General features: G+C 36.9%; 1 protein-coding gene across 3 annotated transcripts in view; it reads left to right on the forward strand.

Moving 5' to 3' along the window:
• Nucleotides 1-22,306, forward strand: part of HIBCH (3-hydroxyisobutyryl-CoA hydrolase) — a 41,768-nt gene that overhangs the window by 6,355 nt on the left and 13,107 nt on the right. For 2 of the 3 annotated variants that reach the window (XM_054069329.1, XM_054069327.1), the window contains exons 6-9: nt 540-592; nt 16,333-16,411; nt 20,860-21,005; nt 22,001-22,087. In XM_054069329.1, the coding sequence (XP_053925304.1) occupies nt 540-592; nt 16,333-16,411; nt 20,860-21,005; nt 22,001-22,087 (365 nt within the window). The remainder of the gene's footprint in view (nt 1-539; nt 593-16,332; nt 16,412-20,859; nt 21,006-22,000; nt 22,088-22,306) is intronic. The other variant, XM_054069328.1, reaches the window with a different exon arrangement.

The following is a 22,306-nucleotide window of genomic DNA, read 5'->3' on the forward strand; positions in this document are numbered from 1 at the left end:
TGGCATTATCATCTTGACCTGCCTGCACCACATTCAAGGCTGTAACATGCAACAGAGCTGGCAAGACAACACATGTATGCATTGCAGCAGTTTATAGTCACATTCTGGCTGAAAGCTACTACTGTGTCTGGGTTTGTATTAAAGTGCTGTACTGTTGGTACACACTGAGCTGTTAATCTGACTGTGAGATGGGGTGAAAGGAACCTATTGTGTTCCAAGGTCCCACAAAGGTATTTGTGATAGCCAGATGTGGCTGAATAGTCAGGTACTCCCATAGCAAACAACTTGGTATTTGGTGGTTGTATACAAGTACTCTTACAACACTCAGAGTACTGTAAGTCAGTAACTGGTGTTGCTTTTCGTTGCTTAAGAATTACATGAAATACCTTCATTATAAGTTGATGCTTTACTGTTTAATTTACCATTTGTTTCCTGTTGCTCTTGCTGAAGTAAGACATGGGAAACTGTGTCATGTATACAGACAGTCACAGGTCCACTCTTTTGAAAGAACATACGGTTTTTTTTTACATTTCTTACAGGCACTTGCAAGAAGCCATATGTGGCACTTATCGATGGCATTACAATGGGAGGGGTAAGCTAAGTACCTTGTTATGGTGATGTAATTTGTTTGAAAGTAATGTAATATTCTGTGGTTGAGCTGAACGAAGACATGGCATTGCAAACATTTCAATTCAAGAACAAACATCACAATCTGAACCTGTCTCTTGCTTATCAGGGTAGATTGATTCTCTTCTAGTGCGGCTGGTCTTCTTTGATAGTCAGTGCAGCTGCTTTCTCTGAGGCTCTGGCAGTTGTGCTGAGAAAAAGAGCAGAATCCTGTCACAGTAGGATATATCCCTCTCAAAAGTTTTCAGAATACTGAAGTGTGAGCTTGTAGATCATACAAGAGCTGGGAATAATTTTCACTCAAAGTGCATTAAAAAAAAGAACTATATAAAAATACAATTAAAGGAGAACTCTGAAAAACTGGAAAAATACCATTCTAAGCTATATTTTAAAAGACTTTCATTCTGTATTTTTCCAACAAATAATCTGGAAATGCATCTACTTTCTCACCTCTGCAGTACTCCTAAAACAGGATCCTGATTTCCCCCACCCCCAAGGCAGCACCTTATTACCAAAGCAACATGGAGCATATTCCATGCTATTCTCCTCAGTTTGATATCTGTCGGATATGTTTGCATCAAAACAGGGAGTAGAATACAATAATCTTAAGTTATTTTGAACAATTAATTTGATAGTGAAGTAAGTCTGCCATATTGTTACTTAGATTTATATTGTTTTCTTGCACAACTGCGTGCTATGGATGTACAGTCTATTTAAGTTATGTTTGTGACAGACAGGGGGCAGGAAGTAGAACACCACGTGATCCATCACCTGTCATGGCTCTTCCCTTTCCATCTTTCCTTGCACATACCATTTTTTCTGTGTTGATTGTGCTCTTTTTAATCTTGTGATCAAAGCATGGGACAGCTTTCTTCCCCTTTGCTTCTCTTCTACCGAGCCCCAAAGATCTCAGCTAGGAAGCCAACCTCCTCACCTCCCTTCCCCTGAGTCTGCTATACAGAAATTGTTTCCAACATAAAGGGGACTTGTTCTTGCAAGAAAAGGTTTTTATTGAGCATTGGAGACCTGAAGATTTGTGGATAGGTGATAGGGATTCTGTTTATTTTATGAACCTTAATAATAGCATAGATAGCTATGAAAAAGCAAACCTGACCAGCAGCTAATGTCTTTATAGAGGTCCTATAAGTTGCTTATTTTGATTGTGGCCTAAGCAGGAGTAGAATTTTGTCTTTTGAAGTGGGAGTAATTTTTTGGACTGAAAGGAGCATAATGGAGTCAGATGATCCTGCATTACTGAGGTTCTTTTAATTTCCCTTTCTTGTAAAGAGCTTTTAAAAGGCAGCAGTTAGCCTGAAACATTAGTTAAATACCCCGATTTCAGTGAGACCTTGACAGTGTTTAATTGCCGTTAGAGTTTGGATGACTGCTTACATGCTTGTCCTCAGTTTGATGGTGCAAGTAGCAGTTATCTTCATTTGAGGGTAGGGAATTAGATTTTCCTTGAGCAAGTATGCAACGTAATGTAGGGCAACAAGCAGGTAGGTCTCACGTTCCAGGCTACTTTCAAACTTTTTTTTAACATTGAGTGCTATTTAATTTGCACCTGTTAATACGGTTGCAGTTTACTCTGAGACAATGTCCTATCTACAGGAGTGCATGTTTTCATCAACACACTTTTTTTTTTAATTCCCCTCTCTTATTGGAAGCATATGGATTTATCTACTGACAATTAAACAAAGGACGTCAGCAGTAGTGTTTTTCAACACTGATTAATTTCTCTGTATCTTGTGTTAGTTTTGAGTTGTCTTCTATGCTTTTCCTTTCGACTACCTCTCCTGTCTGTGAGACATGTTTTGATTCCTCTAAATGGATTATTTACCTAAAGCGTGTTAGCTCCCTTCTTCCCCTATCCTCTTCATTCACCATTTTCAGCACCAGGAGCCCCATCAGAACTGACCTTAACCAAACCTATGACTTGCAGCAGCTGTATTGCAATACAAATAGGTTCATGTCAGTGGGATTTTATAGGTTGGAAAGAATAAAACACACCTTGAACTTGTCATGGTCGTACTGTCATCCTTGTTCTCTTTGCAGTATGGGAGTACTCTGTCCTGTAATTATTCACTACACTTGCATTCATACAAAGGAGCTATTGTATTCGTGGTCTAATTAGATGTTTTCTTTTAAGTCATTCAGATCCTAGGATCTTGTTTTTTGACAAAATCAAGTCATATTTGATCTATTTCATATGCTCAAGATCTGGCTATCTTAGTCCCTAGTGGCAGCTAGAAATATTTGTCACTTACTTATGAATAACAGTAAATTCCTTTAAAAACTTATGTTCAAGCCCATGGCTTTAGAAGCAAGTGGGTTAAGCTTGGACTTAAAAAAATCAAGTGACACCTCTTAAACACTGCCTTTTCTCTATAGACCATTTATCAATGAATGACAATGCAAGCAAGTCAATCTCAGCCTTGCTCAAAAAAGCAGCACCATGCTCTGTTGTTTAATTAAAATAAATTAGAATCCATGAAGTGTATTAGAAACTCAGCTGTTACGTGCCTAGGTAGAAAAGTTACTGGTGATGCACGGGTATCATAAATTTGTGATGGTATAACTTGGAATTGTATCGAAAACCAAACTGGTTCCACTTAGCATTGTTGTCTAAAGGTTCGTAGATGGCTTTCTTGAGAGCTTAGTTAGCCAACAGATGGGGCAATGGAGCTTCTTTTCTGCACCTTCTTGCTTATACTGCAGTTCATCAAACATTGATATTCAATTATAAATGTAACTTTTTATCTTTTTGTACTTATCCCAAGCAGTAGGTTTAAATGACAAGTATATTTGATGAAGCAAAAGTGACTGCGTTTTACTAAAAAATAGTGAAACAATTTATAAGTACCACATTTACTGCTAGAGGACATATACTGTTGAAGGGCACACTGGGCATGTACTCTCATCTTGCTAAGAACAACTATTTAAATCATTGTAGTTGAGTGCTGTGCATAGATTTTATTTCTTGAAATGAAATACCTGAACAGTAGACAAGAAACAGTATTTCAACATATATATATATATATATATATATATATATATTTTAAAAGCTATTATTGTCCGTAAATGTGGTCCTAAGCAAGGGCTTCTTGCTTCTAGAAAAATCTCAAGTTCTTCAGAGGTGAACTTACTTTATAAGCTCAATCTATATTATGGTTTTAAATAGGGCTTTGGCAAAAAATATATTACAGTGTCAGATACTCTCTCTAATAGCCTAGGAGGATTAATTGAAATGTATTTTAAACCTGTTTCAGATCCAAATAATGTGTTCTAGACAGGGTGGCTTTTGGGTGATTTGACTTAGAATTCAAGCTGAATACTTGACAGCAAAAAAAAAATGTGTGCCATAGACTTTAGGAGTTAATTACTGTGGTCTGGGTCACTGGGATAACTTTATTTAAAGCATACTTAAAACTTCAGTGGCTATTGCCAAAAACTTTCAGGAGCTAAGGGCCACTGCCTTTAGTTTAGGGAGGAATCTGTGACAGCATATACAAAGTAACCTCTTCCTTAGTATGGTATGCTATAGCATGCATGATTTAGAAGCCTCCCAAGCCAGGCTTTATTTCAGAACCACAGTGCTGAATACCCATCAGTAGTCATACTTACTTCTCTACTCATCTAAGCACTTTGGACATTTTAGGTAGGCTTGATCTTCTGAAAGGCCTGTGGCAATCAGTTTCACAGTTGAATTTTGTGCTTTGTGAAAAGCAATTTGCTGCTGTTTCAGGCCTATCATCTAATATTATTGAATGCTTATTTGTTTAATTGTTAATAAGGCCAAAATAGACCCTAAAATATGTTTGTTTTTTTTTTACTGATCATTAAAGACTGTTACTCAAACATAGGAATTGGCTTTGGACGAATAAATATAGGATTTAATCCCTTAATCTGATCTCTGACAGTGTATTCGCTATGTTTATTTTAGCAAGTTACAGACAAATAAGGGTTACGCCATTATGTTACACTTCTTGCTTTAACAATTAATGCTTTGAGTTTTAGGATGAGGAAAGATTTTCTTGTGAGGTAAGCAGGTTTTAAATTAATATGGTGATGTTCAACATTTTCAGTACAGAAATGGAGTTTGGTAGAATTGCCAGTTCTCTTATATCCTTTGCAAAGTCTTGTACTTTGACATATTCTGAGAATCTTATTTTCTAATTTTCATGTAAAGAAAATATGAAGTAACTCTACTTTACTCATGTAGAGTAATAGGAAGTTGTAATGTTAATATAGCTCACAGTTTAAAGAGATAAAAGTCACCCAACCTTATTTCCATCTGTGACTCCTCAGATTCTAGGGCCCAGTTTGTGAGAGCAGTATGCAGTACTGACTGCTTTATTCTCTCCTCAGTAGAGAAGGACGTCAAGTATATGGACTGTGAACATGAGAATAGAACCTATTAATTTGGTCTTTGGGTTCATGAGAGGCTTTCCTTTTGTTTTGTCAACGCACCTAGCAGTACAGGTGTTTTAGGCAAGGGCTTTTACAAACTGTGAGTCTACACCAAAGTTACTTACACAGAGTATCTTTAAAGTGATTATCCAAGAGCAGAATTTTCTAAAGTACTGCTTGTGTCTGTGTTAGTCACTCAGGTGGTGATGTCCAATACATTAAGCTTTAGACTGTACAAATGTATAGAGCCGAGAGAAGCCTCAGGATTAACCTTTTTCACTTGATCTGATAGAGTTAAATATAGCTAGATGATTGCTTAGCAAATTTTTGCCTAATGTGTTCAGAACTCTGTAGCAGTAAGAATTGTGTTTTTTCTAGATGTTCCACCTGAGTGCTTAGTTATTCTTTCAAGTAAAGATTCCCTAGTAGGTAATTTAACTCTCTAGTATGTGTACTCTATATATTCCCATGGGAGAAAGCATGCATGAGTTTGAACTCGATGAGAAAAGACTATGTCCCTGAATCAGCACGGGCATAAAGGAGTCCCTTGTTGTGCGTGTACCAACACAGGTGGCCAATGCCTTGGTATGCCCACGATATCAGTAGCAAAAGCAGAGCAAGTGGCCGTTGTTCTGAAGTTTGCTAGCTAGCTTGAAGGACTTTAGAATCACTAACAGTGCTTGTGGGAATGTAGGAGCAAAGACAAATAAGAAGATAAGGGGTACATCTCTAGCACTAGTCATTGCTCTTTATCTCTCTAGACGTGGAAACTTTAGTAGTGGAATTTTATTAGGGTAGCTGTTAATGGGGCAGACAAGGGTATATAGGCTGTACTTCCACTCAATCTTGATTTCATTTGTACCACAATTGAAGTCCATGCCCTCCCTGCCACATATTCCTGTCTCAGTCACAGCTCTGTAAGACTGTTTTGAGATACTGGTGTTCCTTCCTCACAGCCTTCTCTTTTTAATAGGCATAAGGATACTTATTCATCCTTTACTAAAGAATAAGTCTTCTTGCAATCCTCTGGAATCTCTCTAATTTGTGTGCTTTACAGTTCGTTACCAGAGACCAGACAATATTGCAGCTGGAGGAGTTATCAGCACCAAGTAGAGTGGAATAATTATCCTCCATATATCACACAGATATTCTGTCACAAATTGCTCATGTGAATAGCAGCATCTGAAAGCATCAGGTGCTAGGAGGCCATCTTTTCTAGTTAGTCTTAAAGCTATTACTCTTACCTCTTTTCTCCTTGCATTACATAAACTTCCAATCACCGTGCATTTCTCTGTTGCTCACCTTCTACTGATTTTTTAATATCTTCTTCTTGAACAGAACTTATTTGCCAAAGAGCTAATCTAAAAGCTATGCTTTTCTTCAGAGTCTACAACTCCTTCCTTTCCTCCTTCAAGAAACCTGCGTGCTGTATTCAGTGGCGTTGCCCTTTATAGCTCCACCATATCAGTCTGATTAGGTTTCCCATGGCTCTTGAATCTAGGCTGAGTGAGTGTGCCTCAGCCCTTTGGTGCTGCTGGTAGGGACTGTGCTGTGGCGTGATACCTTACATAGGTCTTTCTGCAACAGCATTGCATTATTATGTGTATTAAGTTCATGGTTGTTATAAACCCCTGAAAAATGTCAAGGCATTTGTTCCTAGAAAACATACTTGTAACCTCTTCATTTAATTTCACTTTCTTAAATGTGGTTCTTTTCTTTTCATTGGTTTCTAACTGATCTCCAAAGTGAGATGGTTTTCAGTTCTAATCTTGCTCATCAAGGTGTTTGCCTTCACAAAAAACACTCTATATAAATCCTTGTTATTTCGTCATTCAAGAACATAATGCAAATATCAAATAAAACTTCATTAGCGATTGGCTTGTGTATGACCTCAGCTAGGGTGCCCTCTCAGTTTGATTGCACGCTGCTGGTAAGTCTTAATGTACTTTACGGTGATTGTGCCCTCTATTTCATAGCGATACCATCAAAGCTCTGTTTTCCTAGTTTGTTTATGAGCAGAAACTGTGCTGCTGTATGCAGTTCAAAACATAAAGCGTTTTTAGAATGCTGCTTACTGAGTGACTACAGCATTTTAATCAAGGGGTTATGGAGGGGCTGCAGAGAAACAGAGGCAGTCAAATTCCAGAACTTACTCTATGGTTTGGAAATATTCATTCCTTTGTGCATCTGACCCTGTTTCCTTTCCAGTTACAAATGACTGACCTTACACTTTAGCAGGATTTGGTTAACAGTTCTTATTATATTAATATTTCTCATCAAGTAAACTGGCAGTGATGTCATAAGCAGCTTGTACATTATATATTTTAGTCAATATAATTCCAGTTTCCAGTACAGAAAAGAGCTGGAGCTGAGCAACAGCTGTCCTAATCCTGCTCCATTTTCATTCAGATTCTGTGTGTGTAACTCTTTAGGAATGTTCATTTTGCCACCAATATATATGTAAAAATTCCACCATATGTTGGCGAAACTTTTTTCCTTGTTTCTTTAAAAGTACTTTAAAAAAAGTGAATGTCGATGTTGAATTTAAATTACGTATTTGTAAAATGGAATTATCTAGGGTTTGGGTTTTTTTGATGGCCTTATTCTCTGTGGTCAGGACCAAAGCAGCATAAGAAAAAAAACCAGACTTTTCTTATGCTGCAGATAAAAAGCACAAATAAAATTCTTTATTTGCAGGCTTTACGAGTTAACCTCTGAGTTCAACTAGCTGGTCTGCTGCAGTAGATGAGGGGAAGGAAGAGAGGGAATATCTTAAAGATTCAGTGGAACACAGCCTGAATGTGCTCCTAACCAAAACAAGTTCCTAGTGGTGTAAAAGTAGAGGAAAGGGTCTGCTCTTCCTCTCTGTGCCATTTGTGGGTATGAACATCTACACTGGGTCTTTCCTTCTGAGAAACTTACCTGGCATTGCTGTTGTCTCTTGCAGGCTAGTGAAATGGCATCATTGTGAATGTAACACTTAACCGTTGCCTCTTTTCCATAAAAACATGTAAATAGAAGTTGTGAGCCTGTATCTAAAATCAAAGTTAAAATCTTGTAAACTATTGAGTGCTGGCATTTCAGTATTTCTGAAATGACTGAAGACTGAAAGAAGAAGGTGGAAAGTGTAAAGACAACCAACTGCTTTACTTCATCATGATCTCATTTGAACTATGAGCTGTGGATAGAGAATATGCAGAAAAAGAAGCCAGACAAATACAGGTTGCAACAATTGCAGCTGCTAGGTAGCTTCAATTTGGGTGTTTTCTGATATTCCTCAGGCATCTAAAATGCAAAGGGAAAGGGAGGAGCTCCCCATTTTCCTCCTCATTGCTATATGTCCTTCTATATGTGTTTCTTTTAATTTATTCGCTTTCAGGATGAATTCATATAAGTTGTGTGCTTTTATACAGAGGTGTAGATAGCAGAATTTGGAGCTAACATTCAGAAACTAGGAAACATTAGAATTAACCATATCTGTAAAATCTCACATTTTTTTGCTCACTTGTGATACAATTTTTAATTAGAGGAATGTGCATGCATGAAACGCACAGGTGGATATTTCTCAGAATAAACAGCTACTCTTTTGGTGTTCTATATGTAGTACAAATTTTATTGCAAGCTATAGAAATTCTGCTAGTTAGTTATTAGTATACATACACGCATATCATGAACTTAGGGTAACTAACTGCAGCTTATAAAAGTTCATGAAAAATTATTATTTTACATAGCACAGCTTTTCTGTGCAGTAATGGACATTATTACTCCTTTAATCCTTTTTTACAGCTACGAAGAAAATTTTAGCTAATTCAGAAATGTCAGTGTTTCTTGGGATTTCTGATTCTATTTCTTCGTTTTTATAAATATGTCGTGCCTCTTGTCAGTCAACAGGCTCTGAAACATGAACATCTTTGGGTTTGTTTTAATTTATGCTCTAAAATCCGCCCTGAAGTAAAAGTAATTGTCATACTAAACCTAGATAAGCTGCTTTCCAGTTCTCTCTCTTTCTCTCCCCCTCTCTCCCTCCGCAAGCACGTGCTTGCGTACCAAATAGAAGCTTGTGGCCCATTTTGTTGCCAGTGCTTCACAGCTGAAGGCAGCTTTTACTGTAAAATAGAAGACAGATTTTGCAAGTAGTTATTTGTTGTACTTTAAAAGAAATCTTTGTGAGATGAACATGTGTACACCTTAGCGTTTGTAATAAGGTGTGCTGAAAACAACACTGAGGCAATACTAAGGATTCACTCTTTGCTGATATTACAGTATATTTACCATCTGGCACACTGGTCTGCCTGCTTAGCTGCTGTGTATGATCCTAGGGACAAATGGTGCACTTAATTTTGTAGCTAATCGGACTATAATACTAGCAGCTCTTGGCATCAACAGCAAATAACCACTGAGTGTTCAGTGATTTGCATGGGATGTTATTCCCCAAAGGGTTTATCATAAAGCACTGTTCTGAAAACAAGTATTTGAAATTGCTGCTGCTGCAGTATTTAAAACCCCTTTCTCCTCCCTCTCCCAGTCCTACAATGACTGGGTTATTTAATGTGTGCTGTGAAAGGGGACAGATGCCACTACTTTACACCTAGAAGAGAAAGGCAGACTTTCTGAATGTGCATTGTACACATATTGGTATTATATAACTGTACTGCACTTGCATTTTAGAATGACAGGATGAGTGTTTGCCTTCCTGCGTAATGTAGTGACATATAGATCGCATCATAAAGCAAACATCACTCCTCTGCTTTGAGACTAAAACTGAACTTTTAAACTGTACTTTGCAGATTATTGGGGTTTTTTTTTGCAACTTGTCTGTGTTTAAAGGAGGTTTTATTTGTGGCTACATGGAAAGCTTTCGTACCCTTGCACTATTGACTGTCATTACAGTGATTTTGCAGGCTACTGTGCAGATTTGTTCTTTCTATTTAACACCACACTCTTTCTTGCTAAAAGTTAGACTATTTTTCTCTGATTCTAGGCCTTCATGTAGGCGCCTATTCTCACATTGAGAGTGATCTCATTATTTCCCTCTCCTTCCCTTTATTATCAAGGAAAAAAGTTCTGAAGAGGGTTCTCTTTGCCTGCTTTTCCATCTTTTCATATTTTGGCTAATTTTTCTCTCTTCCAGAAGCAGTTGAATGCTCATTTTCTCCTTGAGTTAGTTTTAATGTCTTACATTTCTAAAGCGTTTTTTTCTGAGAACGTCATTACAAAATCCTCTCAATTCACTCCTGTCATTCACATAACTGTGCCTCTGTTTAAATAAAGTTCTGTTGCACGTGATGGTTTTTAAGAACAAGATGTATTTCTTATGTTTTAAGAAAAAAAATTACAAGCTTTGTTATGCATTGATGTGAGTAGAAAAAGTAATGCTGGTACTTTGTCGTATCAGATATTCAGATATTGGAGTTTTTTTAAATATTGTGTATGAATCTATGATGAAGTTACAAGTATACTTTTGGAAACACATGATTGGAATGGGCCGTGTCACTGGTTATGCCACAAAGCATCAGTGTGTTCATCAAATATTGGTCATTAATCATAGCACAAGCTTTCTTGCATTTTTGGCACTGAGCTGAAAGGAAAATACTTAAGAGTGAAGCATCATATGTTATTACAGATAACGTATCTCCAGTCACCTTGCTGAGCTTCTGTATGTCTGTAGAAATTTGGACTGAGATTCTCTGATATATAATCAGTATGTGAAAATTAATATTTTATATTTAAATTATATTACATGAATATTTTATGTTTTAGAATACCACACTAAACAATTGAAAAGTTCACCAAAAGCACTGTTTTTTAATCATATCTCTAAAATATTTGTATAAAGTTGATTTATATGTCATCAACCAAAGAAAGTTATATTCTTAGTCCAGATTGATCTGCTAATGCTGCATTCATTGCTCTTGTTCACTAAGTCATCTTGTCTGTTAGTATCTACAGATAAAAATGGATTATACCCTTTGCAGTGCCTCATAACATTAATGGTGAACGAAGATGAATTTTGATTCAGTTTAAGATTTGCGGTGTCTGGATGCAGGGGGTAATGCTCTTGTATCAGTGATTTTTGATCTTACATAGCTATAAGCTCCTGCTGCTCCTTGAGTTGATTCCACTCACTTACTTCGCCAACTTAAGCTTTTGAAAATATTTTTGTTGCACTTTGGCTATTTTTACAGACCTCTGTTAGGATATAATTGCTCTTTCTTTTGTTATGCTCAGTTTGTTTGTTGATTGCCATATTTATTTTGTGGTTTTAACCCTACCAGGAACTATATTCTCATGCAGTTAAAAATGAACGTAATCATCAGATATGAACGGTTACAACATGACTTCCACTGCAGACAATACTAATTTTGGTATTATCATAAAATTGTTTGCTTGAACGTCTAAAAATTCTTTATCAGCTTAGTGAAGATGATAGAAGCAACATTCCTGAAGGCCTTTTCTGTTTGTCTTTCTTTTGTTCTGTCACTTATGCTTTCCTAGGCAGTGATAGGATAAACTGAGATAGGTTTTTCAGTAAATACATGTGTGATTTATGGTTTTTGCTGTGACGCAGATGTACTTTAATGTACATAGGAACAGATGTTTATTTATGTCATTCACGATAGGCATATTTATTTTGGTCTATAGGGTTCTCTGTTTTGCTGGCCCTCAGTTTCTTTATAACTTCCCTAAATGTGATAGTTCTCCAATTTACTAGTATGGGTCATTCTTGATTTAAGGTAATGCATCCTCCCAGCTACAGCGTTTAAGGTTTGTAGTACCTGTATTCCATTACTCCATTTATTAGTAATTTGCATTTTGTGTTTCATTAGCAAAATATGTTTAATAAGACTGTATTTGTAATGCAAAAAAAATGGAAATCAAAGAGAAATTTTCTATTCACAGTCACATAGTGACCTTTGAAATATGGCATTGAGTAGGAAATTCATGTGTATGGGAAGTAAAATTCAGATAGTCTACAGGCTTTTTCAGAAGCTTGTTGATTAATTCAGAGCAAACTGCCTGTTTTTAAGATTAGTATCTTTATATCCATTTAGTAATAAATGTGCAGTTTGTAACCAGACACCTTCATAGCCAGTCTAGCTCCAGTAATACATTGTCAGACCACTATTTCTGCTCTTCTCTATGGTTTTGATGAATTCACCTATAAACCTCACAGAAAGATTGTTTAAATTGATTGCTTGTTATTTTCTTAACTTATAATTTGTAGTCTTATTCTTTAAGTATCATTTAAAAACTTCAAACATTCAGCTGTCTGTGGAAAAAAAAGTTTTCATGCCAGTATTAAGAAAAACTACCTGGATTAAAAAGCAAGCCTGATTCACCATAGGAATCTATTATCTTGGAAAAGTCTGATGGAAGACTTTAGCTTCAGTATATATTTCAAGATCATGAAGGGTAGGACTCTGCCAGTGCAGGATATAGTGTGTTTTAGTAAAGACATTATAGCATCAAGGCTTGTATGTATAAATGCTGGGACTGTATGGCGAAGTGAACACAACCCAACTGCTGATATTTTAGTACTGTGAAGGGTCTCCTTGGTGGGACTCAGTTAAATGTAAAAAAAAAAACCTGCAAAATCCAGTAGAGAGAGGAATGCATTTAGACTTCTGACTGGAAGAGTTTGTTCTCCATAAAGATATTCTGAAATTAATAAGCATCTGTATTTGATGGAGAAGGTTAAGCAGACACAGTGAATGTATTAAAATAACTATTTGGCGTTTGCTAAAAACCCATACAAAAGCATATGATCACCAGTTCAATAAATTACTGGGGTTTTTACCCCCAAAGTATTAATTCATTTTTCTCTCCTAGTTTTATCTTAATGTTGTATTATTTAGAAATTATCTTCAAAGAAGTAAAGACATATTTGCACCATTTTCTTTATAATGGACGAAAAGAAAATGTAGAATCATAGGATCGTTCGGGTTGGAAGGGACCTTAAAGATCATCTAGTTCCAATCCCCCTGCTGTGGGCAGAGGCAGGTCCCACCAGACCAGGCTGCCTGAGGCCTCATCCAGCCTGGCCTTGGAACACCTCCAGGGATGGGGCAGACACAGCTTCCCTGAGCAACCTCTTCCAGTGCCTCGCCAGTCCTATAGTGAAGAAATTCTTCCTTATATCAAGCCTAAATCTGCTCCTCTCCAGTTTATTCCATTGCCTGTAGTCCTATCACTTTGTAAACAGCCCCTCCCCAGCTTTCCTGTAGGCCTCCTTCAGGTACTGGAAGGTCACTATAGTGTCTCCTCAGAGCCTTCTCCTCTCCAGGCTGAAGAAGACCAACTCTCTCAGCCTGTCCTTGTATGGGAGGTGCTCCAGGCCATGGATCATCTTTGTAGCCCTCCTCTGGACCCATTCCAACAGCTCCGTATCCTTCTTATGTTGAGAATTGGAGAACTGGACACAATACTCCAGATGAGGTCTTACAAAAGTGGAGTAGAGGGGCAGAATCACCTCCCTCAACCTGTTGGCCATGCTTCTTTTGATGCAGCCCAGGATATGGTTGGCGTTCTGGGCTGCGAGCACACATTACCGGCTCATGTTGAGATTCTCATCAACCAGCAACCCCAAGCTTTTCTCTGCATGGCTGTTCTCAATCACATTGTTGCCCATTCTGTATTGAAATAAGGGATTGCCCCGACCCAGGTGTAGGCCCTTGCACTTGGCCTTGTTGAACCTCATGAGACTTTCAGAGGCCCACTTCTCCAGCCTGTCCAGGTCCATCTGGAGTAATCCCTCTGGATATAGTTTCAGTCTTTTAAATGCACATCTGAAATTAAGCTCTTATCTATGCTATAGAACTTGAAGGCTATCTAGAAAACTAATCCAGTTATGGCCCAAGCAATTGAGAAAGTGAAATCTGATTTAATTACTTCTTTCAAAAGAAAATTACGTCTTTGAACTTTTTATTATTAAAACTCCGTAGTTTTTTTTATCACTATAAGAAAGAATGAACTTCGAAGAAATGCTCTCTTCATGGACTTTACACTCTAATCTTTGTTACATAATATTCAAGCTAAACATTTGAGTTCGTATGCAAACTGATTGTATAGAAAATAAGCAAGGAAAAATGCTTTATGATAGGTAGTATTTATATTCTTAAGTAGGGGATTAGAAAAAATTAATTTAAGCATTAGAAAGTGCAAAATAGGCATGCTTTTTAAAAATTCATTATCTTTATGAAAAGGTCATCATTACTCTATGTGGATAAAAATAATGGCAGAAATGTGGTGCTTTCTGTTGCTGTGGGAAAAGACTTTACTCAATGCAATGAAAAAATGCTGTTATGACATCAAAAAAAGTTGGAAGTGACAAAGTCACATTTCCATTTAATTCAAGAGTTCTAAAGCTGTTTTAAGAGTGAATGTAATTTTAAGTGTACCTTTGCATTTGCAAGAGAAGTAAATGCAGGGCTATTGCTCTCACTGCATCTCAGAGGAGGTCTACAGCCTCTGACCAGTCCTAAAGTGAAAGGGCTGAGGGACAGATAAGGGATGAGACGTAGGATTGCACCCTATGCAAGTAAGATTCCGATATTTACTCCAGTACTGTTTGCCTTCTTGAAACAGCAGTACTTCACCTGTGTCGGTTTGGCTTAGTCTCTGGGTATAAAATCAAGTATGATAACCAATTATCTTAAGTGTCCATTTCTCAGGAAATTAAACTGGCATCTTAAAAACTTCATACACCTACATTAAAACCTGATACTGGCACATATTAACTTCATAGAAAAAGATTGAAGATATTTTCAAATTTAGTCATGTATCGCCCTAATAGAATAAGCAGTGAGAATTAATTTCTTGCTGGGCAGAATTTTAAGAGGCTGGAGAAGAACGCATGACAGTGGTGTGAGGAAATGGATGTAATTTTTATTAAATTGAGGTAATGTTTTACAATTTTTGTGTAAAACCCACCCAAAGATCTCTCTAGATAATGAAAATATGTTCTACCATGTTCTACTCTCTTCTTAAAAACCTATCAAATATATAATGTTGGTCCAAGCAAGTCTCACCCAATTAATCCCACTGTTTTTGATGGAAAGTATGAAACATTGTGAAGATATTTGTGAACACTAGTAGCCTTTGTTGGGTAAAGTGCTGTTTTTTTAGGGTCTAAACAATTAGGAATGTTACTTAAAAATCTATTACATCTTCATTAGCCAATGACTTCTTTTGATCAGTGTTAAGGCATCTTAGTTTCAATAGAAAAATTGGAGGGCTAGGATAGCTAAGAGAAGGGAAATTTAACAGTGAGGAAAGGAAGCAAGCTGAAAGAAGAGAAAGGAAGAGAGAAAATATTTGTATGAAGAAGCTTCTTGTGAAATATTCGGTAGAGGGTTTTGTCTCCAGGTAGAATCTAATGCACATTTCTATTAATGTGCATCGTTTAGATAAGCTTTTGAGAAGTGATACTTATTTACCCATGTGTTGTGGTTGTGCCCACTTTAAATGTTATTATCAAATAATAATAATTTTGTCAGACAACCATTTACCTTTAAGTTTTTCAGTTTGCGTATTGAACATTTCTCTAAATTAAATTAGTTTTATGTGAACTGAAAATACGTATTTTCTTGCTCCTGCTCACTGCCTAAATCAGAAAATATGTCATAGCATCAGAAGCATTTCTGCTCTTGAGGAAGCGTCTCGTCAGGAAGGACTGCTAGAGAAGACTAGATACTTAGAAATGTGAATTTTATTTCTGACACAGAGAACAAAAGTCTGCAGGTTAAATAAGTGAGTTTCTAACCACATACTTCAATTTTTAATCAAAAATGCTGAAGGCTTGTACTGCTTAAAGTACTTCTGTATTGGTAAAGTGGGTAATTATCACGTTATTTGAATAGCTTATAATTTTTTTTATAAATATTATAACTACAGCTTTGTACAATTAATGTAAATTCCAAAGTACTGGAGTTTTTTTGTTTGTTGTTTGAATTATGTGCAAAAATTATACATTTGGTTTAGCAACTCCCTTAGTCGTCTAATGGGTTCACTCATTTTTATTGTTGCTGTGACTCATGGGTTTTTGAAGTTAATCTCTGCATGACTCGTCAGTCTTTTAAAGTGTAGAACACTCTTTCAGCCAAATCATAAAAGTGACGTGCTTTGTTAGTGTTTGAATCATAGAAGGCCTTTTAATACTTTGTTGAGATGTGCATGGTGAATCTTATATAATTTAATTGTAGAGCAAAGCAAGAGGTATGTTACAGAGGATTATGGTTATGATTATTTTTACCAGTAATTTTAAAACTGTGTCCTTTGCTTGTGCTCCATGCATAGGGAGTTGGCCTCTCGGTCCATGGACATTTCCGAGTTGCTACAGAGAAGACACTTTTTGCAATGCCAGAAACAGCAATAGGTAAGCATTTTGACAGCTTATCACATGTTAACATGTTTGAGGTTACACTGTTTGTGTAATCAAGATGAAAAGTCTTTGACAGAAAGCAGTAGCGGTAATGAAAGAGTTTTAAAAAGGAATTGGAGATGACCATTGTGGAAAGTACGTCCTATTAAATTAATAGGAACATATCTGTGTTCTGGGAGATTGATTGTTGACGTTCTTAACTGGGGATTTACTATTTAGGCTGACTGTCAAGATATAATTTTTTAAAAATGGAAGCAGATCTGTGGAACTAAGTCTTTGCTACAGATGTAGGCAGTTAAAGTCTAAAGATCCCAGTACAAGTATGTCAGCTTTAGATTTGGAACTTGGTATGAGTCAAACTGGCTGTACGACAAACTGATCTGCAGTGTTAATGAGAGAGATTTTGAAATTCCAACTTTTCTTGTAGATTATTTATATAGACATATTACAGTTAGGTACAGATCGTGTGCAGGCAATGTCACAGTGTCATCGTCTTTTTTGTTTTTTAAATGGTGATATTTACCTTGTGTTTTCTAACGTTTGATCCTACAGCTTCTTTGTCAACTCTGAGATGTATAAAATAAAATGTGTCTCAGAGGTGTACGAAGATGATGGTATGTCTCAAGAAAAGTGAGTCAGATTAAAGTGAGCTCTCCTGTGAAATCATTCACATTTCCCTTCAAGACAGTCTTGGCACCAACAGGGTATCCACATTGAACCTATTATTGTCTGACATATAGACTCCATTAATGCTTTCATCAATGTCCCAAGTTCCTTCTCCCTGCTTATCAACATTTATTAAGAGTCCTGAAAATGTACAACCGATCCTGCATGTCTCCCCTGCAAAATATCTCGTTTCTACATCTTTCCAAGGCAAGGCAGCTGAAGGATGATTGCTATTGTTCTTATCCTTATGTCATTGTTCTTATCTTTATGTCCTAATTATGTCCTCTTTATGTCCTAATAAAGCATTACCTGCTAGCTGATAAATATACTGTAATTTTTCTGAACAAGTAAGTTTGGGATGAGGAAAATAAGAACTAATGCAGCCCTCCAAATATTTTTCTCTGCTGAAGGAGAACTTAGTAAACTAAATAGCTCAGGCATTAATACAGCATGAATTTGCCAAACTCCTGAAGTTCATAATCAGTTGTTGTACAAGAAAACCATTTGTAGAAAACAATTTTTTTTTTAAAACTAAACAGACCAGTTCTTTCACATATAAAATTATTCTAACAATAAAGATATCTTTGTCACTTTCTTCTTCAATGGTAAAGAAATGCACAGTGCTCTATTAACAAAAATGATGTATTTTACATACTTCTCTTGTGTTGACAAGGATTTATTCAAACAAAAATAGACTCTGAAGGCATGAGCTGGAAAATCTTGGAACTTGCTTAGGAAAGAAAGTAATCAAAACCCTTTCAGGGTCAGTAAGAAGTAAACCCACTGAAATCTGTTTGGATTTAAGGGCTTAGCTGTTTTGATTTTTGTGGTGTATTTTGAAATGTCTAGTTGTCTAGATATATCAATTGATTTTTTCATATGTTCGTTTATTTCAGTAGGCTTTACACCTTTTCTGTGAAACAAAGTGTTCATTCAGCTGCTACATTTTTACGCAATTGTTCTACATTTATACCCTTCCATAAATAAAACGAGATAGATGCACCACTTTGCAAATAGAAATAAAAGGCAGTTCTGGATTGTAGAAGTCTGAAACTGACAGATATAAGATAAAGACTGGAAAGCACCTTAGGTGTAAGAAGGCATGGCAAAAAAACTGGTGGGAAGAACAAAAGATGGAAGTATATTCTAAGAGGCGGGTTTCAAGATGATATTATAGTAATAGGGCCATGTTCTTGTATATCTTTAAGTTTTTAGCTTTCTATAAGTCTATTACTAATGAATCTCCAACCATCTCTGCAAGGTAAGGTAGGAATGTAACAGCTTTTACCTTTATCTTATGCTTGGCAAATGCAGAGTGTCACAACTGAGATTACAGTGAAGCACGTTGCATCTGTCTCAGAGCACAGACTGCAAGTCAGCATTACAGGCATAGGCTTTTAGCCTGGTCAGCCCAGCAGACATTTGATTCTTTTCTTATTTAAGTAGGGATTTGAGAATAAGTTCTATCAAAAGGAAAAAAAAAAAATCATTATGTGGAATGCCTTAAGAGAAACCTGGTAGCAAGCAGAAGCATATAGGAAGCGTTATTGAGAGAATAAAGAGTAATATGTAGAACAGGGACAAGAAGAATAAAATTATACGAAGAAAGGAAGATAAGGACTTTGAAAAAGATACAGTAGAAGCTATAGTGGACTACATGTATGCAACCAAATAAGTTTAAAGTGGATAACTACCTTTGCTAATCCTGTTTGTAAATTCCTGAATAATTAAAGAAACCTTCATCCAGTTTAGTTTTCTTCACCTCTAAAGCACCTTAAGCTAATCGGCTTCAGAGTTTTTTCAGAACTAATTTCCCTGTGTATGGCCATGTGGAACAGCCCTGTACATCCCATTTCAAAGGCTTCTTCTCTGGAAACTTATTGGAGCATGGGGAGAATAGTGCTTCAGCATCGCTATTTTAATTACAGCGAAGGGAGAAAGGTTGTTGCAGTCCTGGTGGATGGGGAGGATAGTGGAGTTTTGGTTTTGCTTTGGAAGGCATTTGTAAGAGAAGTGTTATTTTGAAAAGAGGGATGTTTTGCAGTCATAGCGCCTCCACCCCTCCTTCCCGGTCTGTCTCTCCTGAACATTCTGTAGCCGTCAGCAGCCACACTCCAGTCATGGCATTCATCCCACCATGTTTCTGTGATAGCAACTAGGTCATAGCTTTCTAGTAGCACGGTAGCTTCCAGCTCCTCCTGCTTGTTACCTAAGCTTCGTGCGTTTGTGTAAAGGCTCTTCAGCTGGGCTGCCAGTTGCATTGCTTTCCTAGTGGACGCTTTATTACCTATAAGGTGTTTTAGAGAAGTATCCTTCCACCGCTTGTTACAGGCGAGCATGATGTTATCCCCCTCCCTGCTCACATCTGGTTTAAAACACTATCTACAAGGCCTGCACACTCCTGGGCAAGGACCCTCTTCCCCCTCTGAGAAAGGTTGCTCCCTTCTGAAGCCTGTAGTCCTGGTGCCGCCATCCCATTATCAAAAAAACAATAGTTAATATAGTAACAGCGGCCACGGAGCCATGTTTTAATTGACTGGATCTGTCCGAGCTGTGCTATGTCAACACCTGTAACTGGAAGGAGGGAATTAAAAATCACCTAGGCTCCAAATACTACAACTATAACTGACTGGAAGTGGCTCCTAAAGCCAACTTTGTGATATACAAGTCTTCATGTACTTCTTAATCTTCCCAGTTAATCTCTCTGCTTTGGCAACTGTTTGCTGAGTTTCTTATTGGTCATTTTTATACTTTTAAATTTATTTTTTTTTCATTTATCCTCTCACCTTTGATTTCTTCGAAAGACGTTTAGTTTCCTGAATGCACCATTGAGATTATTTCAAAGTTGTAACTGGACAATGCTGCTTTCCATTTTGATTTCTGAGATTGATACAGCTAAGCTTACGTTTTCTTAAGTTTAAGTATGATAAAAGTTACAAAAAAGTCTTTGAATTTCTTTTGTATGTGATTAATGCGTGTCAGACTAAGGTACATTTTGACAAGGGGATGATTTTAAATTTAATTTTTTGATATTAAACTAGCTATATATTTTTCAATTACAGGTTTTAATTAAGTCTTTTAAATTTTATTCACAGCTTTGAATTTTTAAATATTACCCTACTCTAGTTTTTTAAAAAATATAAATGTTAAAATAGTCAGTAAACTGGAAAGTTTTGTATTTTTTTTTATATTGCAAGTTAATCATAGCCTTGTCAAAGAGCCAAGTGTTAGGTCAGCACCTCGTGCCTCTGCCTTCAGGAAGACACTGGCCATATTGTTGATCTGTTAATGAATTCTCAGCCATGAAATTTGTTCAAACTTAGCTGTGCAAGAGCCACTTTATCATCCTTTGATGTTTCTGTTGTAACAAAAGATTTCAGAGAAAAAGCAGTATCCAGTTTGAGTTCGCACAAATTATTTCAAAATTCTTTTTGTCACCTTTTTTTTTTTTTCTGAGAGCATGCTCGATTCTTCAGGCATCTAAAAATGTCTTGAGTTGTTGGCAAATAGAATGAACACTATTGTCTGATGTATACTTGTAAATTATGTGCCAGTGGAAGGAATACAGTTTGGAAGGTGTTCAAGAGTTTGCTTTTAGGAAGGGTTTTGATGATAGAGAAATGTCAAACCAAGTCAAGGAGAAACCGTGACAAGAGAGCCGTGCTTAAGTCAGGGAGATGAGCGAGACAAGAAGAAAGAGCTACTAAGTTACATGCATGACAAGAACACACGTTCTTCTCCCTTCGCCGTTTCTTTTTCTGATTTGTGTATTACAGGCCTTTTTCCTGATGTAGGTGGAGGATATTTCTTGCCAAGACTATCAGGGAAGATTGGCTACTACCTTGCGTTAACAGGATTTAGGCTGAAAGGGAGAGATGTACTGAAAGCTGGCATTGCTACACATTTTGTAGAATCCGAAAAGGTAAGTTTCTAACCAGTGTTAGCAAGGGCGCAGCCTACAACCACAATGACAAGTTTGAATTGTGTAGCACACCAAAATAATTTTACCAACTTGAGTGTTTGCAGAGGTGTAGCCTACAACCACAATGACAAGTTTGAATTGTGTAGCACACCAAAATAATTTTACCAACTTGAGTGTTTGCAGAGGTGCAATTATATTAGCTGGCCATGCACGGTGAATGAGGATTGTAAGATTCTCTCAAGCTGTCAGTATAACGCTTGCCAACTAGTGAGAGCTTTGCTTTGAAGAGGGAGCAAATTGTTGCTGTCTTTGTGATTCTATTGTTGAAGGGCGTCATTTACTGAGCATGACTGAAGTTGCTTGAAAAATTGTAGAATTTAGATGACAGTGTCTGAGGTTACAGATTATTTATGCAACTGCAAAGTTTTTAATCTAGGTAACACCCAATTAATGTGTTCTTTATCAGTCTCCTTAGCATGTGTCCTATATGTTTCTTACAGTGGCCATAAGAAAGTGTAAAAGTTAGTATATTTGGTAAAGTCAGAGTCATAACGTTCCAGTAACTTGCATGGACATAAGTGAATTAAAAACCAATGACTTGCTTTCCTTCTCTGTGTGAAGACCCATGGCTGCCGTTGTGGACCTGGTTAGATACTATTGTGAGCGTAGTGTGCTTGCCAAGCTTCTGCTCTTTCCTCTCAGGCTGCTGTAGGCTGGCTTTACCTTCTGCAACTGTAGCTCTGCATTGGGGGTCTGCTACGGAAGTAAAGTTCTTTGCTGATCACTGCATATATAATGAAATCCAGATGGTTCAACACTGAAAAGTGAACTGGTCCCTTGTATTGTTTGCTTGGTACCTCTTTAAGATCTGCCTGAAAGTTAGGGTGTCGGAGGGTGCTTATATACATTTATAATCTGTAGTACTGTTACCATAACAGTAATCCAAGAAATACATTTTGTTTTACTTACTTTTAATTAAATCTTATTTTTAATAGCTACCTGCCTTAGAGAAAGACCTGATAGCACTGAAATCTCCTTCAACAGAAAATATTGCAGACTTACTGAACTCTTACCATGCGAAGGTAATCTGTCTGATCAGTTACTGAGATCAAGCAGAATTGTTAAATATATGTAAACACAGTTTTGTTTCTATCCATGCTACTGATCATTTCATTTATAATTAAAAGATAATGGGGTTTGAAACTCTTTACGCTCTATAAAATACTGATTTGTAGCCTGCAGTGATCTTTCTTCACTTTTTATTAATTTTGGATACCCCTCAAATTTCTATTGAGATGAGC

The sequence above is a fragment of the Cuculus canorus genome, chromosome 6 (genome assembly GCF_017976375.1).
Source record: "Cuculus canorus isolate bCucCan1 chromosome 6, bCucCan1.pri, whole genome shotgun sequence".
In the NCBI taxonomy this organism is placed as follows: Eukaryota; Metazoa; Chordata; class Aves; order Cuculiformes; family Cuculidae; genus Cuculus; species Cuculus canorus.